Below are 19,707 nucleotides of genomic sequence, written 5' to 3' on the forward strand. Positions count from 1 at the left end.
ATAGGGTGCTAATAGGATTAAAGGGCATCTGTCAGTAGAATAAACTTTCTTTAGCAGTCTATATGGGCATGCAGGTGATAGAAAGATTAATAAAATTATACCTTCATATCTGCGAAAGGATGTCTTTATGCGGAGGAATACACATTTTTCTTAATCTGTAAATAGATTGTCAAGATCTATAGGACGGACACGGATCTACATAAGAATCTGCCTCCAGAGCTTATTTAAAATGAAAGCGAGCGTTACTAGTGGGAGACATGTAATAACTGACAGTCTGCTCTCCTGACTTACATGTCTCACACTGGTAACACACCCAACTTTCATTTAAAATGAGCTCTGCATTCGGATTCTCAGGGAGATCAGTGTCCAGCCCATAGATCTTAACAGCTCATTTACAGATTATGAAAAATGTGTATTTCTCTGAAAAAAGATTTCTGATCACAGAACGAAGATATCATTTTATTCAGTTTCCTATGACCTGCATACCCATATAAACTTCTTCGGAGCATTGATCCTAATGGCAGATTCCCTTTTAAAGAAGCACTCCCATCAAACTTTTTATATATTTAATATATTTCAATCTTTCTGCTATATGGCACTGTGTACTTACAATTGCTCATTTTGCCTTTCTTCCCAGCTAAGTCTCCTCTTTTCCATTAGGTCTATGACATCACGTGATTAAAAACTGACTAGCTGAATCTTTCTAAGCTCTATGTAGAAACAGGAGGTCAATTTTCCCTGTGTGAGTCTTAAATCACTGGAAAAGTCCCTGGCAGGGGGGAGGAGGTGATCAAGTCATGCTGGGACAAGAGACTTCCTGTTTCTACATGGAACAGAGAAAAGAGAATAATTAACTAAATAGAAAGGGAAAATGAGCAATTGTACGTACACAGTGCTATATAGTATGGTGATTGCAATATATTAAGAAAATAAAAACTTTGATGGGAGGAGGAGTGCTTCTTAAAGGAGAAATCCTGTCCATCAACTAACCAGCTATATTCTAATGTCACTATTGACAACACTATCCAAGAGGTCAAACTGCTGCAATCGGTACTACCACCAATTGTTGCCATTGCAGTAGATTGTCAGCTGTGATATATGGATGGCGCCCTCTACTGATGAATCCGGCTCTGTTTCCGAGCTACGTTCATCATGCCGTACAATGTACAGTGATTTGCAGGAATGTTGTACATGTACAGCGGATGTTGGGAATAGGTTAAAATCTTTTATACTTTTACAGGTGAACATGCATTTTAAAGTGTAGTGAAATGTGATTAGTCCGTAGGCAAGTTTTTAGCTTTATTTTCCTCTATCCTTGAAATAGGTCTCTTCCATTCACTTTGAACAGTTTAGTTTGTTCTCCATGGAATAAATTGTGGCTAAAAAGCACCTGCATAATTCAGAGTCTTTATAAATGGTTAAAAGAGCTCACACTAAATTACCCATAATTATCTCAAAGACGCTCTTGTGTTTGATGAAATATGCATCCTTTTTATTCTCATTTTATTATATGCCTTAATTGCTTAGCCAGTATTTTATATTCTCCCTCAAATGAGGAGTAAGAAAATTGCAACTTTGGGCTTCCTCAACTATCCAAAATGTAATATACATGTTCCTTTTACAAGATCAATAAAGCAGGAACTCTACTGCTGGACACAGACTAAGGAAGAAAATATTCTCCTAAGGTTATATGTAATCCCTGTTTAACAGTTTCTGTGCGTGTGTGTAATATATACAGTACAGACCAAAAGTTTGGACACACCTTCTCATTTAAAGATTTTTCTGTATTTTCAGGACTATGAAAATTGTACATTCACACTGAAGGCATCAAAACTATGAATTAACACATGTGGAATTATATACTTAACAAAAAAGTGTGACACAACTGAAAATAAGTGTTATATTCTCGGTACTTCAAAGTAGCCACCTTTTGCTTTGATGACTGCTTTGCACACTCTTGGCATTCTCTTGAGGAGCTTCAAGAGGTAGTCACCGGAAATGGTTTTCACTTCACAGGTGTGCCCTGTCAGGTTTAATAAGTGGGATTTCTTGCCTTATAAATGGGGTTGGGACCATCAGTTATGTTGTGCAGAAGTCAGATGGATACACAGCTGATCATCCTACTGAATAGACTGTTAGAATTTGTATTATGGCAAGAAAAAAGCAGCGAAGTAAAGAAAAATGAGTGGCCATCATTACTTTAAGAAATGAAGGTCAGTCAATGTGAAAAATTGGGCAAACTTTGAAAGTGTCCCCAAGTGCAGTTGCAAAAACCATCAAGCGCTACAAAGAAACTTTCTCACATGAGGACCGCCCCAGGAAAGGAAGACCAAGAGTCACCTCTGTTTCTGAGGATAAGTTTATCCAAGTCACCAGCTTCAGAAATTGCAGGTTAACAGCAGCTCAGATTAGAGACCAGGTCAATGCCACACAGAGTTATAGCAGCAGACACATCTCTACAACAACTATTAAGAGGAGACTTTGTGCAGCAGGCCTTCATGGTAAAATAGCTGCTAGGAAACCACTGCTAAGGACAGGCAACAAGCAGAAGAGACTTGTTTGGGCTAAAGAACACAAGGAATGGACATTAGACCAGTGGAAATCTGTGCTTTGGTCTGATGAGTCCAAATTTGAGATCTTTGGTTCCAACCACCGTGTCTTTGTGCGACGCAGAAAAGGTGAACGGATGGACTCTACATGCCTGGTTCCCACCGTGAAGCATGGAGGAGGAGGTGTGATGATGTGGGGGTGCTTTGCTGGTGACACTGTTGGGGATTTATTAAAAATTTAAGGCATACTGAACCAGCATGGCTACCACAGCATCTTGCAGAGGCATGCTATTTCATCCGGTTTGCGTTTAGTTGGACCATCATTTATTTTTTAACAGGGCAATGACCCCCAAACACACCTCCAGGCTGTGCAAGGGCTATTTGACCAAGAAGGAAAGTGATGGGGTGCTACGCCAGATGACCTGGCCTCCACAGTCGCCAGACCTGAACCTAATCGAGATGGTTTGGGGTGAGCTGGACCACAGAGTGAAGGCAAAAGGGCCAACAAGTGCTAAGCATCTCTGGGAACTCCTTCAAGATTGTTGGAAGACCATTTCCGGTGACTACCTCTTGAAGCTCATCAAGAGAATGCCAAGAGTGTGCAAAGCAGTCATCAAAGCAAAAGGTGGCTACTTTGAAGAACCTAGAATATAAGACATATTTTCAGTTGTTTCACACTTTTTTGTTAAGTATATACTGTAATTCCACATGTGTTAATTCATAGTTTTGACGCCTTCAGTGTGAATGTACAATTTTCATAGTCATGAAAATACAGAAAAATCTTTAAATGAGAAGGCGTGTCCAAACGTTTGGTCTGTACTGTATATGTGTATGTGTATATATGTTAGTGTGTATGTGTGTGTGTGTGTATATATATATATACACACATTAGTGTGTATGGAATGGAGATATTGAGATATACATCTCTCTCTCTCTCTCTCTCTCTCTCTCTCTCTCTCTCTCTCTCTCTCTCTCTCTCTCTCTCTCTCTCTCTCTCTCTCTCTCTCTCTCTCTCTCTCTCTCTCGATATCTCAAATTACCCATGTCTATTTACTGTCAGCCTTTTTGCACGATAACTTTGTTTATCATAATTAATAAATTAGTAAATGGCATTACGGAAAACAAAAATAAAATTTAGACGATTACAGAGACGTTTGCCAAATCAAAAAGTGAATTGCCCAGGGCAGATCGCTTGGAAATCTCTGTATGCTGGCCTACTGTAGTAATTGCAGCTGATGTTTTTCTTGGACTCGCCTCAACATTAAGCTCTTTATGTAGTAAAGATGTACCGTATTTTTCGGGCTATAAGACGCAGCCCAAATTTTGGGGTGGAATATAGGAAAAATATATTTTTTATAAGATGGGGGTGCATATTACAGTCGGTATCTTATCTGGGGGGGGGAGGGAGGTGGTGGAGTGAGGGTCACAGGAGAGGCAGGGTCCTTCAGCAAGCTGGTGCTCCAGCAGCAGGGAGTTGCCGTGGTGGTGAAGCAGGATCGCAGGGCCCTCCGTTCCCTCCCTCAGGAACCTGGCAGCTGCAGCACAAGAGGTGAGATGGCTGGGGGCCCGGAGCCTGGTGCCTGGATGGGGGCCGGTTTCTGGCTGCGTGCCAGGGCCTGGCTGAGGTCCGGTGCCGGGGGTCGGTGTCTGGCTGCGGGCCGGGGCCGGTGAGCAACGTGGCAGAGCTGTGTGCTTGGCCATGTTCCTGAAGCTGTGATCTACAGGAAAATGGCTGCCCGAGCTACAAGTCTGCGCATGCGCCGGCTCAAGCGGCCATTTTCCTGTAGATCACAGCTTCAGGAAGATGGCTGCGCACACCGGAAAGTCGCACCGCTCACTGGCCCCCAGCCAGACACTAGCCCGCAGCATCTCACCTCTTCTGCCGCCACTACTGAGTTCTTGAAGGAGGAAGGGAATGGAGGGCCCTGCGATCCCACCCAACCACCACCGCAACTATCAGGTACGCAACTATCTATGTTGAGACTGTAAAGATGTGCGGTTGTTGATTTTAATAATCACCTAGGCAGGTTATCGATGCAATTAGCTTTATTCCTTCCGACCACGGTGAACAGCAATTCCAGGTAAATGTCCAACAGGCAATTCTCTTAGCCCTTGAATTTCCAACCTGGGATCAGTAGTTCCACTGCCCCGTACCAGGTGATACCCACTGTCCCCCAACTTTTGGTTGGCCCACAGCTTTTTGTATCTCCCGTCGGTATAGTGGCAGTCACAGCATATGCTCCTTCGGATGATGGATATCACGAACACAGCCCATGATACCACCCAGCTCTCAGTCCGACTAGCAATGAATCTTCTCTCTCTCCTGCACAGGGTTCAGCCCCCTGAATCGGCAGAAGAGCTCACCCCTCCCTTTCCCAACTAATTGTTCCTAAAGGCCCCGTCACACTTAGCGACGCTGCAACGATCCCGACAATGATACGACCTGTCGGATCGTTGCTGCTTCGCTATGTGGTCGCTGGTGAGCCGTCAAACAGGCAGGCTCACCAACGATCAGGGGAGCAGCGACATCCTGGAAAGAATCTTTCCACGATGTCCTGCTCTTGGTTGCCAGCCTGCTGAAGTAGGAGCAGGCTGGTAACCTTGGTAAACATCTGGTTACTAGGGGCACACGCGCACCTAGTAACCCGTTGTTTATCATGGTTACCACTCTGCTACAGTGAGCGGGAAGTTACCGCTCACTTTAGCAGGCTCGTAACCATGATAAACAACGGGTTACTAGGTGTGCGTGTGCCCCTAGTAACCCGATGTTTATCATGGTTACCAGCCTGATCGCTGCTCCCGCTGGTCACACACAGCGATGTGTGCTGACCAGCGGGAGGGCAACGACCAAAAAATGGTCCAGGACACTTTGCAGCGATCAGCGACCTCACAGCAGGGGCCTGATAACTGCAAAGTGTCACACATAGTGACATCGCTGGTGAGGTCGCTGTTGCGTCACCAAAACCGTGACACAGCAGCGATCTTGCTATGTGAGACTGGAACTTTAGCGGAGATATTTTCTCAGGTGGAACCCATCCCCTGGGTTTGCATGTGAGACTACCTGTGGTGACGGAGAGAACAATGGCCCAAGGTCTCGGAGATATGGTCACTGAATGGAATAGATACCTGAGGTTGAACTGATGAGCAAACAAATCACTAACAAAACACAAAATTGAGATTGACCAAAAGGGGTGCTCTATGCTGGAAAAGTATTTAGAAAGTGGCCAGGTCCTCACAGAGACTATAAGACGCATTCCCCCATTTTCCTCCCAAATTTGGGGGGAAAGAAGTGCGTCTTATGGTCCAAAAAATACGGTATATACCATATTTATTTTATTTATTTTTTAAATAAAATTTGAAATTTTAAGTGAACAATTCTGCAATACCGGTCACAGCAGATTACTATAGTGGACCTGTGTGTGTGGGGAATTTTTTTCTAATTTGTACATAAAAATGAAATACTTACATAGGCCCCAATTCATCAAAGCTTTTGCTCCCAAAAAGTGGCGGAAAAACTAATGAGCAGTTTCAAAAATTTTTTCTTCCAGCTCTGCCGAAATGCCACAAGAGTGAGATTTCTGGCATGGCACAGGAGGTGCACGACAATCTTCAGACGTTCCAGATTCAAGAAGAGGCTTGCACCTCTTCATGAATCAGGGGCGGCTGACTCCACCACATCCCCCTTAACAAGACCGGAAATTAAAAACAATTAAAAGGGGCCAGTCTGGATGAATCTGGGCCTTAGTGTTTGAGTCTTTACTCTTTTCTGAAGCTTGCTAAGTAAGTGGCTTGGAAGCACAAGTGGGGTAAGAAAAAGCATTCAAAGCCTGTAAGGATTTAAATATCTTTGACCACAATACAATTTCTTTTTGCTTACGTCATAAAAAACATACTTGGATGGGGTGGGCAAAAACACTTAATTTTAAAAAGGCAAAATTCCTCTGGTTGAAGGCTGCACTTCACCACATTGGCTGGGAGTAGTTACTGTGAGATAGTGATACAAATGATAGCTAAAAGCGCTTTAAAGGGAAACTGTCATGTCCACAAACGCTGCTAACCTGCAGATATAGGGGTAATAGCATCCTAAAGCTGCACGGCTGCTGTATCCAAAAGCCTGGCCTCCAGCTTTCAGCCAAAGAGGCGTGCCGGCACAGCTTCAGTCACCACTCAGTACTTAGTGAGCGGCAGCAATGTGCCAGAGCCTGCTTACAGTAGTATGTACTGAGTGGTGACTGAAGCCACACCGGCACATCTATATGACTGAAATCCGGAGGCTGCCCTGAGGAACAAAGTTCATTTCCTCCTAGCAGCCAGGCTTTCAGTACAGCTGCCACACATTTTTAGAAAGCTATTAACCTGCAAATTAACCCCATCACTGCAGGTTAATAACTTTTGGGGTTATGACAGGTTCCCTTTTAAATTTATATTGGTTATTCAGACTGTAAAATTATTCCTATAGGTAACAAGCATAGATGACAAAAATTAACCAACATATGACTTGCTCCTATTCTTAGGAAGGCTATTAATGGCAAAAAAAATATTTTTGAATATATAAATATGATGGGTTGTTCTAGCATTCAAAAATTATAAAAAGTTCAAGAAAAATCTGTAAAAAAAAAACAAACAAACAAAGTAATTAAAACAGCTAATGTAGAAAATGAATGGCAGGTAGTCAAGGAAAGCAAAACAAATCCCAAGAAATTCTATAAATACTAAAAAGCTAAGGTTCACACAGATGGGTCACCTGAATAAGGGTAATGGGGAAGTTGATCACTGAGGATCAAGAGAAGGCAGAATTACTAAATGGGTTCTTTTACCTCTGTATATCCTAAAGAGTGTCGGATGTAGTTGATTCCAGTGCTTCTAAAATGTCATCTAATATGCTAAGTTGGTTAAACAAGGATATAGACCAGGCAAAGCTAAATAAAATTAATGTGAACAGATGGGTTGCATCTAAGGGTCCTTAATGAGCTCAGCTACTGCTGTTCCTTCTACATAACTTTTAGAAACCTAATGTGGTGCCCATTTTAAAAAGGGCTCCAGGTCTTTCCCAGGTAATTATAGACAATATGCTTAACATCCTTTGTGGGAAAAAATATTAGGGGCGGGCTTGTAAGGGACTATATACCGAAGTGTAGTAAAATTGTGCTGAATATCATTTAGAATATTATTTTTTGAGGGCAAAAGTTATCAAGCCAACCTAATTAATTTTTATGAAGAGAGTAGAATTCTGGACAGAGGGGGGTAGTGTTTTCGGACTTTGCAAAGGAATTTGACACTGTCCAACATTGAAACCTACTGGGTAAGGACCATAGAATTAGGAAAGGAAGGTTTATAAATTGATTGAAAACTGGCTCAATGAGCATTCCCAGAATTTTGGTGAAGGACAGGGACTGCTACTCTGAATTTCCACTGGTTATAAGTGGTGTACCACAAGATTCAGTGCTCAGCTGGAATATGCAGTTCACTTCTGGGCCTCCGTTAATAGAAAGGATGCTCCAGAGCTAGAAAACCTACAAAGATGAGCCACAAAACTGGTAAGTCATGGAGAATCTTACTTGTGAAGGACTAAAATAATGCAATTCATTTAGTTGAGAAGAGATGTCTAAGGGTGAACATGATTAACTTGTACAAGTACTTAAATGGCCCATACAAAAAGTATAGTCATAAGCTATTTTATGTAAAACCCTTTCAAAGATAAGGGGGGACTCCTTCCACCTGCAGAAAGAAAGGTTCATCTCCAGATAGGAGCTTTCTTTATTTCTTCACCATAATAACTATTGATACTGGATACCCAGGCAAAGTAAACCATGTTTCTGTTTTGTTTTTTACTCTCTCCCCCATAGTCCTTTACTTTCTACTAACCCACCCTAATCCCTACACTTAGTAAGGAACTCTTCATCTCTCCCTCCATCCTCCCCATTCTTCTCACCTCTTCCTCAGAACTATTCCTCAATATTCACTCCTGTGTCTCCAAACAGACAGCCACCTCACGACTTCTCCTGCTCCCACCTGCTAACACTCTCCCTGCTCCTTCTAACTACCGGCGATATCTCTCCAAATCCTGGCCCTCCTCAGCACATCCCCACAGTCACTTCCACCTCCTATCCACAATCTGTCACAAACTCTCGCAACTTTCAAACCTTATACCCCCCCCCGCCCAGTCCCCACTCCCCCAGTCTCACTTACAGGATCTCTATGGAATGCTCGCTCCGTGTGCAGCAAACTTTCCTACTTTCATAACTAACAAACTCTCCTTCCTTGGCATAACCGAAACCTGGCTCTCCCTCTCTGACACAGCCTCCCCAGCTGCATTTTCGTATGGTGGATTCCATCTTTCTCACACACCCCCGCTCCAATGTCAAGCATGGTGGAGTAGGTTTTCTCCTGTCGGATAACTGCTCCTTCATCCATATCCCACTGCCACCTTCCATTACTCTCCCCTCTTTTGAGATGCACTGTGTGCGCATCTACCCCCCCTCCAACTGGCCGTCATTTACCGTCCCCCAGGACCAGCCACCTCTTTCTTTGACCACTTCACCACCTGGCTGCTTCATTTCCTTTCCGCTGACATCCCCACTATCATCATGGGTGACTTCAACATCCCCAACGACACTTCCCACTCATCTGTCTCCAAGCTTCTATCCCTCACTTCCTCCTTCAGCCTTGCGCAGTGGTCTTTGCCCCCACTCACAATGATTGCCACACAGTGGACCTCATCTTCACCCGCTTCTGTTCCCTATCTAACCTCTCTAACTCACCTGTCCCTCTTTCTGACCACAACCTACTAAAATTGTCTTCTCTTACCTCTCCAGGTCTACAATCCCTGTCCACAAACAACTATTCCCCGGCCTCTCCTCTCTGGAGTCTCTGGGCAATGGGGAGCCAATGAAGGGATTGTCAGTTCAAAACCCTAACCATGGCATACAAAGCCATCCACAACCTGTCTCCTCCATATATATGTGACCTAGTCTCCCGATACTTACCGACACGCAACCTCCTATCCTCACAAGATCTCCTTCTCTACTCCCCTCATATCTCTTCTTTCCACAATTGTATACAAGATTTCTCCCGTGCATCACCCCTACTCTGGAACTCTCTACCCCTACATATCAGACTCTCGTCTACTGTGGAAACCTTCAAAAGGAACCTGAAGACCCACCTCTTACGACAAGCCTACAACCTTCAGTAACCCTCATTCCACCATACCGCTGCACGTCCAGCTCTACGCTCAACTACTGTATTCTCACCCATCCCCTGTAGATTGTGAGCCCTCGCAGGCAAGGTCCTCGATCCTCCTGTACCAGTCGGTGATTTGTATTGTTCAAAATTTATTGTAATTGTTTGTGCTATGTACATCCCTTTCACATGTAAAGCGCCATAAATGGCACTATAATAATATATAATAATAATAATAATATTGATCTGTTGAATAGCACACCTCCGAAGCTGGTCTCAATGGGAACCATTGATGGTTTAAAAAAAGATGCTTTTTTTTTTTAACATGAGTATACAAATGTGTAGAGTTTTTTTTTATTGTTTAGTTCAGTAGATCGACAATTGGGATCAGAGAGGAAAGATTAGCTCTTGTAGGTCAAACTGAATCATGCATTGTGGTTGTACATATGCTACTTTCCCATCCCTCGGTTGAACTTGATGGACATTTGGCAGTTTTCAACCACTTGAACAATGTAATCTCATTGCACTTGTTTAGGTGTTTCAGAGTTCAGTCCTAGGTTATTGGTGCCTTTCCCTCTACACATTCCCTATCACACAAACTTAACGAAGAGATAGAAGTGAAACACAAATCTGCTAGTTGGCATATTGCATAAACCCTGCAGTGTTAAGTCTCTATGATATCCACTCAGTTGCGGAACTACTGCCATACACTCACGTCCCCTAAACGCTATGTTTCTATTTAAGTGTCTGGTACAACCATAGCTCCTAAGAAGCATGTGTGCTGTTTTGGGGTTGTCGTAGCTCTGTCACTCCCTATATTCATACACATGTTCTTTCCATCTGTACCTCAAAATTATTTCCAGAATCCACTCTTCTCTTATTGCAGTAAGCTGTTTATTGTTGATTTGATTCAACCTAGTCTTGATTCCTCTAAGTCATAAGTAATATAATTTCCTCTAAAATCATCAGCTCATATTTCTGGTCAATCACTAACCATATCAATTCAGCTACATTGTGCCAGACACTGCACTGGTTGCCATTCCACTATAGAATACAACTTAAACTTATCACTCTAAGGCTGTGTGCCCACGATGCGTTTTTTAAGCATTTCCGCAGCAGCAAAAACGCTGCAGAAATGCTTAAAAAATGTTTGGTAGAAGGCCTGCCATGTCCCCCAATGATAATCCGCATGTGCTGTGCACATGCTGCGTAAATTTCCGCTGCGGATTATCATTGCGGAAAAAAACGCAGCACTACCAATTATTTTGTGGAAGTGCTGCGTTTTCGCCGCCATTGACTTGCATTAGAACATGCCAATTCCGCAAGACTACATCTTTACTTGCGTAATTGGTGCGTTCTAATGTGCTGATGGTACCCGGGTGTAGAGGACAGGAGAGTCTCCTCCACACCCAGGTACCATTAAAAAAGCTGTAAAAAAATAAAATAAAAAATAAATGTATACTTACCTTCTAGCGGCCCGCGCTGCGCTCCTCCTTGCTTCCCGGCACTTCACGATGGAATGAAGGACCTGCGCTGACGTCGGCAGGTCCTTCAGTGTACCGCATTCCGGCAGCCGGGACCGAGCGAAGCAAGACAGCGCGGGCCATCGGAGGGTAAGTATATATTTTTTTATTTTTTGACATTCTCTCGGGTCACACTATATAAATCCATGCCATTTGCATGGATTTATATAGTATGACCAAGTTGATAAGCACTTTTCAAGTGATGCTAAAATCGCTTGGAAAGCGCTTGTCAACCCGCATGCAGAAATGCAAGTGAAGAACGCTTCACTTCCGCTTGTCCCTGGCAGGAAAAACACATGTACAATCCACATGTACAATCCGCATGCGTTTTTTTCTGCCAGGGAGATGCAGAAACGCTCAGGAAAAAATCCTGAGCATTTCTGCATCGTGGGCACATAGCCTAACCCACAAAGCTCTCCACAGTGTTGCACCACCAAATACTTTTTCTCTCATTTCTATTTACCACCCTAACCTGTCTCTCCTTTCTGCCAATGATTTACGACTATCATCCTTCTTAATCTGAACATCCCATTCTCCTCTCAAAAAATCTTCTCAAGCTGCACCAATCCTCTGAACTGTACTACTCCAGACATTACGGTCATTCCGAATCTCCACACTTTTAAATCTGTCCTAACGCGCACTTTTTTTTTTTTCCGTCCTTTTCACATTGACTAATCAAACTTTTTGTTTACCCTCTTTTTTACATTACTCCTGCAAGCTTGATCCTTTCATTCTACAGCATTCCCCACATCCCATACATTCAAATATACAAGTGCACTTGATATTTATGCATTTACAGATACTGGATGCTCTTGTTGCTTTGTATACTACCCTAGTTTTTTGTTTGTGGACCATGTGCAGAACATGCATTGTCAATCTTTGTCCCACCTTTTTCCTCATAGATTGTAAGTGATGGCAAACCAGGTTCTCGCTCCTCTTGTTTGAATTGTCGAGTAGTTTGTTACTTTATAATGTCAGATATAGGTAGGTAGGCAAAGATATAGAATGCTGTTGTTGGTTTGGTTTTATTTCTTGCATCAGTGGGCTGATTCTGTTTTATTAAAACCCTGCTTAAGGTTAAAGTAAATTCCTCACAGACTTTACCTTCTTTATTTGTTTGCCTTGTTAATGTGTTTCCCTGTCTGTGGGTTCATTATGACTTTCATTTTATGTCCGCTGTGTTTCTTTTTTTTGAATGGCCTCACAATCAACACTTGGATGCATTCACAATGCGATCTGTACAAGCTGTGCCATCATTAATATGCCCTCCATAAAGCCATACGTTTTTAATGAAGTTTTATAATTTAGCATAGCGTTTTTCACACTATTGTTATTCCCTCTTTAATTATTCATAAATAAGTACATGCTAATAACCCAAAAGCCATAATGATGCTTTTATAGTTATTGGAGCTTGTTACGTGATGAAGTAATTTTCTCTTCTTTACCTGCTCGTTTTGTTATTAAGTAACCTCATTGTGTTTTTGTTTAGAATACTTAATGAAGCTGACTATGGAAGATCTAATCGAGTTCCTACAGGAGAGCCTTGCTAAGAATTTTGGGTATGAAGATGACTATGTGATTGAACAACTCCAGCTCTCAATGACTGAGTTAAGGCGAGCAAAGCTCGACCTTCCTCCTCCAGGTAAGAAACTTTGCAAGTCTTTGTAGATCTAGGTCTAGAATGAAGGTAGAGATTCCCTCACCTTTGCATTTAGATACATATACTTTCTTAGAAATTTTTTTTTTTCTTTTATTTTAGAGGGGTTCTCTGGTGTATTTTTAAATTTGACAGGGAGAAGCCAGTCTGGAGAAAGTGGGGGAAAAAAGACAAACTCATCCCTGGAATCTGCTCCTGGCGCCAGTACTTCCATTCTGACTGTCTCAACCAGTCTGGAATCTAAGAAGTCCCAAATACAAGTCACCTCGGTGGCATCTGTAGTCGGGTCACTAGTTGTCATGAAGTCATTTCTTCTGGTCTGGCAGCACTGAAGCAGGGAGCAAAATCCAGGGGTGGGTGTGAAACCCTATTTAAGCAGCATAATGCTCATTCCTACTTTATGAAATAAACTTTTAGAAGGCTGAACAGCTCAGCAAGTGAGTACTTCCGCCCCTCCGCCGACACCGATAACAGCTGATCAGCGGGGGTGTCGGGTGTCTGACCTCGACCGATCAGACATTGATGACCTATCCTATGGTAGGTCATCAATGTAAAAGTAGTGGACAATCTCTTGAAGTGTGGAAGTGCAAAGAGAAACAAGGGAAATTAAGAAATTGTTTCCAGTTCTGGTGTCACAAGATCAGCTTCCATAAAGTGTATCCAGCAAAAGGCATATAATTTGTTCCATTTGTTATTTCCCATTTCTTTTGCATCCTCTCCTGACTATGGCTCAGAAAACTGCATCAAAAACTGAATTTGTGATTCTAGCCTTATTGACCAAGCGGCTCTTCACACAGCTGCTACCTCGGTGAACTGGCTGCTGTTGAGGATGATAAAAATAAACTTAATATTTCAAGCTTTCACACACTGAGTCCATGGTCATGGTGTGATATGCCTCTGACAGTTACTCCACTGTAACCAAGTATGGCTAGGGTTTGCCTTCACATCCAGAAATGTTTAGTGATGTGCTTTATTGTTGACTCCTGAAAGCTTTTGAAAGTAGATGGTTTAGCAGGAAAAACTGCTGCAGAACATACTGCTAGATCGTTTTCTGCAATTATCTACAAGGGGAACAAACAATTGGACAGGCTAAAATCCAGCATGCCCGATTCTGTGTGACCCAGAAAGGGAACAGTCAAGCTGAGCCAATCTACTGACAATTATCTAGCGTGTATGACCAGCTAGTAGTGCATTTTTCGGTGATGATAATTTAGACATTTTCAAGATCTTTTTAGTTGTTTTTCACTCACATGAGTGAACAAGAATCTCTATTATTACTGTACAAAAACTAAGTCTGCAACACTGTTCTATATGAAGTTATCTCTTCTTACTAGCTGCTCTCATGAATGCAATTGTTTAAATCCTTACAGCTGTAAACCTCCATTTTGTAGTGTTTCTCATGAATAATTATGTCAGACTTCCTTAGCATTCCTGATTTGACAATTGCATTACAGTAACAATCTACGTACTTCATTCTGTAGTCTATGACCCCAATTCTTAATGGAATTGGCGCCTGTTTTTTGCATTTTGGTGTATTGCTCCTGCTTTTTCTTTTTTCTTTCTCTTCACCAAATTCATCTTTCCATTTGCACCTTTTTGAAGTTTATTTTGTTTGTTCGCCTTTTTTTTTTTTTTCATTCACTGTGGACCAGGTTTACGGTTTCTAGATGTTTTAGCTTGATTCATCATTTGCAACTTTTCAAAGTCACAACATTTGTTGCAAATGTTCTCCAGTCCTCCCCCTGTTGTGGTTTTATGTTCACCTGAATTTTTGAGCAATTTTTTTTTTGACACTTTGGAAAAGATGCAACATTTTGCTGTAAAAATTAAAAAAATGGATGACAGAAAAGACGACCATTTTTGATTTTGCTCAACATTCATGAACTGCGCGCACCATTTTAATTTGTCTCAGTAAATGTGAGTGAATACTTTAAGATAAATAGAGAAAAGCGACTAAAAAAAAAAACCCTGCAAATGGTGAATCAGGCCCTATGTCGCTATATAGTATACAAAGCTACAGATGCCATGGTCATTGACAGAGGCATTTAAGCAGATAAATTGGAAGGGGCTCCCCTCTCTGCAAATGATTTTTCCCCTCCCCCATGACAGCACACCTTGAGAGAGGATCCGCCCCACCAAGGACAGGAAACCGACTGAAATAAAAGGGCGGTACCTCTCCCTCGCTTCAGTTGGTTTCCTGTCCTTGATGGGGAACCTGTCTGGAAGAAAGAAGACTTACCTGGGGCTGTCCCGGTGTGGAAGAGCGGGCACTGGCCTGTGCACCAGGTTCAGTATCCCAGAAGCGCCGTCCGCAGCTTCCCCTGGGGTCTCTACGCCGAGCGGGGTGCACGCGGTAAGGCAGGCTCTGTCCTCCCGGAGACCGCGGCGCCGTCCTCCCCCTGCAGTGTGGAACGCTTCCCGGTGTGATGCGCCTGACGTCACGGCGCAGGGCACGCTGGGAGCGGCGCGCTGGGTGACGTCAGGAGGCGGCGCCGATCCAAGATGGCGGCGCCCATCGGAGCGTCCCAGGCCGGTTTTTTATTTATTTTTTTTTCAACGGAGCTCCGGCCTGAGGAAGGGGGAGGGCCCACAGACCGGAGGAGGCTGGATGGCCCTATATTTAAGGGGGGGAGCTATCCTGGAAGCGTGGTGCGCTTCTGAGACATGGCTGATCCAGATAGCCAGGAGCAGCAGCAGCTTACCCCCCCACCTCAGCAACAGAAAAAGCAGAGGGATGCATCGTATACAGACAGCCGCTCGAGTAATCGTAGTGGCAGCCGCAGGAGTAAGGCTTCGAGTGCCTCGGGACCATCCAGAATGGAATCATCGGTTCCGCGACAGCCTCCGAATCCGGTACCCGTTTGTGACCTCCGAGGGTGAGTGAGCTTCGTGAATGTCACTGGTTAATAACGGGAAGTCTCTTATGTGCTTCCTTTTTTTAGGAGCCTAAGAAGAGTAGTGCCAAGCAAAAGCATAGAATGTGTGCCCTTTGCCAAGCTTCTCTCTCAGTAGAGTGGCAGAAACCACTTTGCCAGGCCTGTGTGACCAAAACCATAGCTGAGTTCCCGGGATTTTGCTGCAGATTTAAAGTCCATAGTACATGCAGAAGTTCAGGGGTCCCTGAAAGGGTTCCTTAGAGGGAAGAAAAGGCCCCGTAGAGAGGTTTCCCCCGTCTCTGATTCCTCCCAGTCTGAGGAGCAGTGGGATTCATTGTCCTCTTCCTCATCGGGGGGCGGTAGACCCTGCTTCCCCATTGAGAATACAGACAGACTGGTTAGGGCAGTAAGATCAACCATGGGTCTGGAGGAAGAGAGAGCATCTAAATCCCGGGAGTACATCATGTTTGCAGGCTTGGGAGAGAAGAAGAGACGCTCATTTCCGGTTTACAGTAAGATTCAGGGCCTCATTGACCGGGAGTGGAGGATACCTGAGAGATCAGGGGCTTTACCCTCCTTCTCCAAAAGAAGGTACCCGTTCGAAGAGAAGGATGCGGAACCTTGGGATAAGATCCCCAAGGTGGACGGGACTGTGGCAAGGTCATCGAAAAGATCTTCCCTGCCCTTGGAGGACTCTGGCGTCCTAAAAGATGCCCTGGATAAAAGAGCTGACTCCTTCCTGCGCCACACGTGGGAGGCGGCGGCAGGTGGCCTAAAACCAGAGGTGGCTAGCACCTGTGTGGCGAGGTCCTTGGTGTGGCTCCAACAGCTGGAAGACCAGCTTAAAGATAAAATGGTCTCCAGACAGGCAATACTTGCAGAGCTACCTCTAATACAAACAGCATCGGCCTTCCTGGCCGACTCTTCAGCTGACTCGGTCAGACTGTCAGCTAGGGCAGCGGGACTATCCAACGCAGCCAGGCGGGCCTTGTGGCTCAAAGGTTGCCCAGGCGACCTACCTTCGAAACAGAAACTGTGCTCCCTCCCATGTGATGGTAGACTACTGTTTGGCCAAAAGTTAGAAGACCTGTTGGAAAAAGCAGGCGATAAAACCAAAGGGTTCCCGGGATTTTCGGGGGAACCAAGAAGATTTAGTTTTCGGAGGAGAAAATTTAACCGGGGTCGTCCTCCAGGAGACAAAAAGAAATGGGAAGCCAAGTCCAAAAAAGAATCGGGCTACATGTTTGGAGGACCATCCTCGAGTTCGAAGAGATCCTCCAAATGACGCCAGGCTGGAAGTGGGTGGAAGGCTTTCCTACTTTCTTCCAGCTTGGGATGCGATAACAGCAAACCCCTGGATTCTGAAAATTATCAGTGGGGGCCTGAAGATCCGGTTCAGCCAGACCCCCTGGCGGACCTTTGTGGTTACCCCCCTACGAAAGGTCCAGGAAGAACAATTAGCCCTGGAAACAGAAGTGTTAGAGTTAGTAGGAAAGCAGGTCCTTCTCGAAGTACCAGCAACACAGAGAGGGAGGGGGTTCTATTCCCCACTATTCATGATAAAAACACCAAACGGGTCCTTAAGGACCATCATCAACCTCAGGAGTCTGAACCAAGTAGTAGAAAACCAGACTTTCAAGATGGAGTCAGTAAGCTCGGCAGTGAAGCTCTTGCATCGCAACTGCTTTATGGCTGTAATAGACTTGAAGGACGCATATTATCACGTCCCAATCCATCCGGAGTATCAGAAGTATCTGAGAGTAGCCCTGTTTATTCAGGGGAAGCTGAGGCATTTTCAGTTTGCTGCCCTACCCTTTGGCCTCTCCATTGCCCCGAGAATATTTACGAAACTAATAGCAGAAGTGACAGCCTTCCTACGGATCAAGGATGTAGTGATCGTGCCATATTTAGACGACTTCTTGATAATAGGGAAAACAGAAGCCCACTGCTCCAGTCAGCTCCTAGTGGTCACGGAAGTGTTGCATCAGCTGGGGTGGTTAGTAAATTTCCAAAAATCAAGACTAACCCCCTCCAGGACTCAGACCTTTCTGGGTCTAATCCTAGATTCTCGTCGCCAAACCTGCTTCCTCCCAGAGGACAAAATCTGCAGGTTGATTGCATTAGTCTCGAAGGCCATTCAAGCTCCAGAGATGTCTCTGAGAGAGGCAATGTCCCTCCTGGGTTCTATGATGGCCTGTCTCCCAGCAGTAATGTGGGCCCAGGGGCATATGAGGCGGCTTCAGTGGGAGGTCCTGTCAGCACAGAGGTCCTGCAACGGGCATTTAGAAGGCAGGCTCTCTCTCTCCCCACAAGTAGTAGATTCCCTTTCGTGGTGGACAGTCAGGGGAAATCTAACCGCAGGCGTTCAATGGTCCAGACCAGTAGATCGGGTAATTACGACCGACGCAAGCAGTTCCGGATGGGGGGGTCATCTGGCAGAACTCGCAATACAGGGTCACTGGGCTTACCACGAGGGGGGAGCATCCTCAAACTTAAAGGAGCTTTGGGCCGTAGAAAGATCCCTCAGGGGCTTCCTCCCTCATATCCAAAATCACCATGTCCAGGTCAGGTCCGACAACCGGACAGCAGTAGCCTATGTGAATCACCAAGGAGGGACAAGGTCACGCCCTCTGATGGTGGTGGCAGACAGGATCCTTGGTCTAGCAGAGCGAAACCTCCTATCCCTCAGCGCCCTTCACATAAAGGGGATAGAAAACGTGAAAGCAGATTTTCTAAGCAGCCATACCCTAAGACAGGGGGAGTGGGGGTTGAACCCGGAGGTCTTCCATCAGATTGTCCAGTTATGGGGGCAGCCAGACATAGACCTGTTCGCCACAAGGGCAAACAGAAAGGTGCAGAGATTTTGCTCCCTAAATCCGGCAGAAAATCCCCATGCCGTAGATGCCCTCCAGATTCCTTGGGAGTTCAGGAAGGCCTATGCCTTTCCGCCATTAGTGATGATTCCAGTAGTGGTGAGGAAGATCCGGGAGGAAGGCGCCAGGGTGATTTTGATAGCCCCTTTTTGGCCCAAGAGGCCTTGGTTCTCTCTGCTTCGGCTAATGTCGGTGTCAGATCCCTGGATTCTACCAGAGAGGCCGGACCTTCTCATGCAGGGACCAGTATTCCATGCCCAGGCCAGGGGGTTCCATCTTTCGGCATGGAATTTGAGAGGTCGCTATTGAGTAGCAAGGGGTTTTCACCAGGCTTAGTTTCTACTTTATTGGGGAGCAGAAAACCAATTACAACTAAGATTTATAGCAGGGTTTGGGGTAAATTCCTAGAGTTTATAGATATCCCGCTATCGAGCAAACCTCCGATCAGAGGGATCCTGGAATTTCTGCAAAAGGGGCGGGACCTGGGTCTAGCTACAGGGACCCTTAAGGTTCAAGTTTCAGCTTTGGGAGCACTCTACAATTGTAATCTGGCTGGGAATAGGTGGATCTCGAGGTTTATCAAGTCCTGTGCCAGAGCAGGACCGGTTAGATCCTTGGGTGTTCCTCCTTGGGACCTGAACTTAGTCTTGAACGCTCTTACTAGTGAACCATTTGAACCTCTACACAAGGTTTCTCCAAAAATTCTCACCCTTAAGACCATCCTCCTAGTGGCCTTAACGTCAGCCCGTAGGGTGGGTGATCTGCAGGCCCTTTCGGTTAATCCTCCTTACACAAATCTTTGAGGATAGGGTCACCTTGCGGCCAGATCCAGCATACCTTCCCAAGGTGGTATCTAGATTTCACCGTAGTCAGGAGATTGTGCTACCCTCGTTCTGCAGCAATCCCAAGAACCCAGGGGAAGTCAGGTTCCATAGCCTAGATGTTAGGAGGTCCCTGCTACAGTACATTCACATGACTAGTCTGTGGAGGAAAGACGGTTCTCTGTTCCTGGCCATTCAAGGGTGTAGGAAAGGTCACGGGGTGTCCAAG

The 19,707-nt window shown here is 44.7% G+C and overlaps 1 protein-coding gene across 4 annotated transcripts in view; it reads left to right on the plus strand.

The window, feature by feature from the left end:
* USP6NL (USP6 N-terminal like) overlaps nucleotides 1-19,707 on the plus strand; it is a 224,722-nt gene that overhangs the window by 190,116 nt on the left and 14,899 nt on the right. For all 4 annotated transcript variants that reach the window (XM_073652402.1, XM_073652401.1, XM_073652400.1 and 1 more), the window contains one exon: nucleotides 12,741-12,893. In XM_073652402.1, the coding sequence (XP_073508503.1) occupies nucleotides 12,741-12,893 (153 nt within the window). The remainder of the gene's footprint in view (nucleotides 1-12,740; nucleotides 12,894-19,707) is intronic.

This window comes from Phyllobates terribilis, unplaced genomic scaffold, assembly GCF_046119375.1.
Source record: "Phyllobates terribilis strain yellow unplaced genomic scaffold, ASM4611937v1 Scaffold_11__3_contigs__length_659146591, whole genome shotgun sequence".
NCBI lineage: Eukaryota > Metazoa > Chordata > Amphibia > Anura > Dendrobatidae > Phyllobates > Phyllobates terribilis.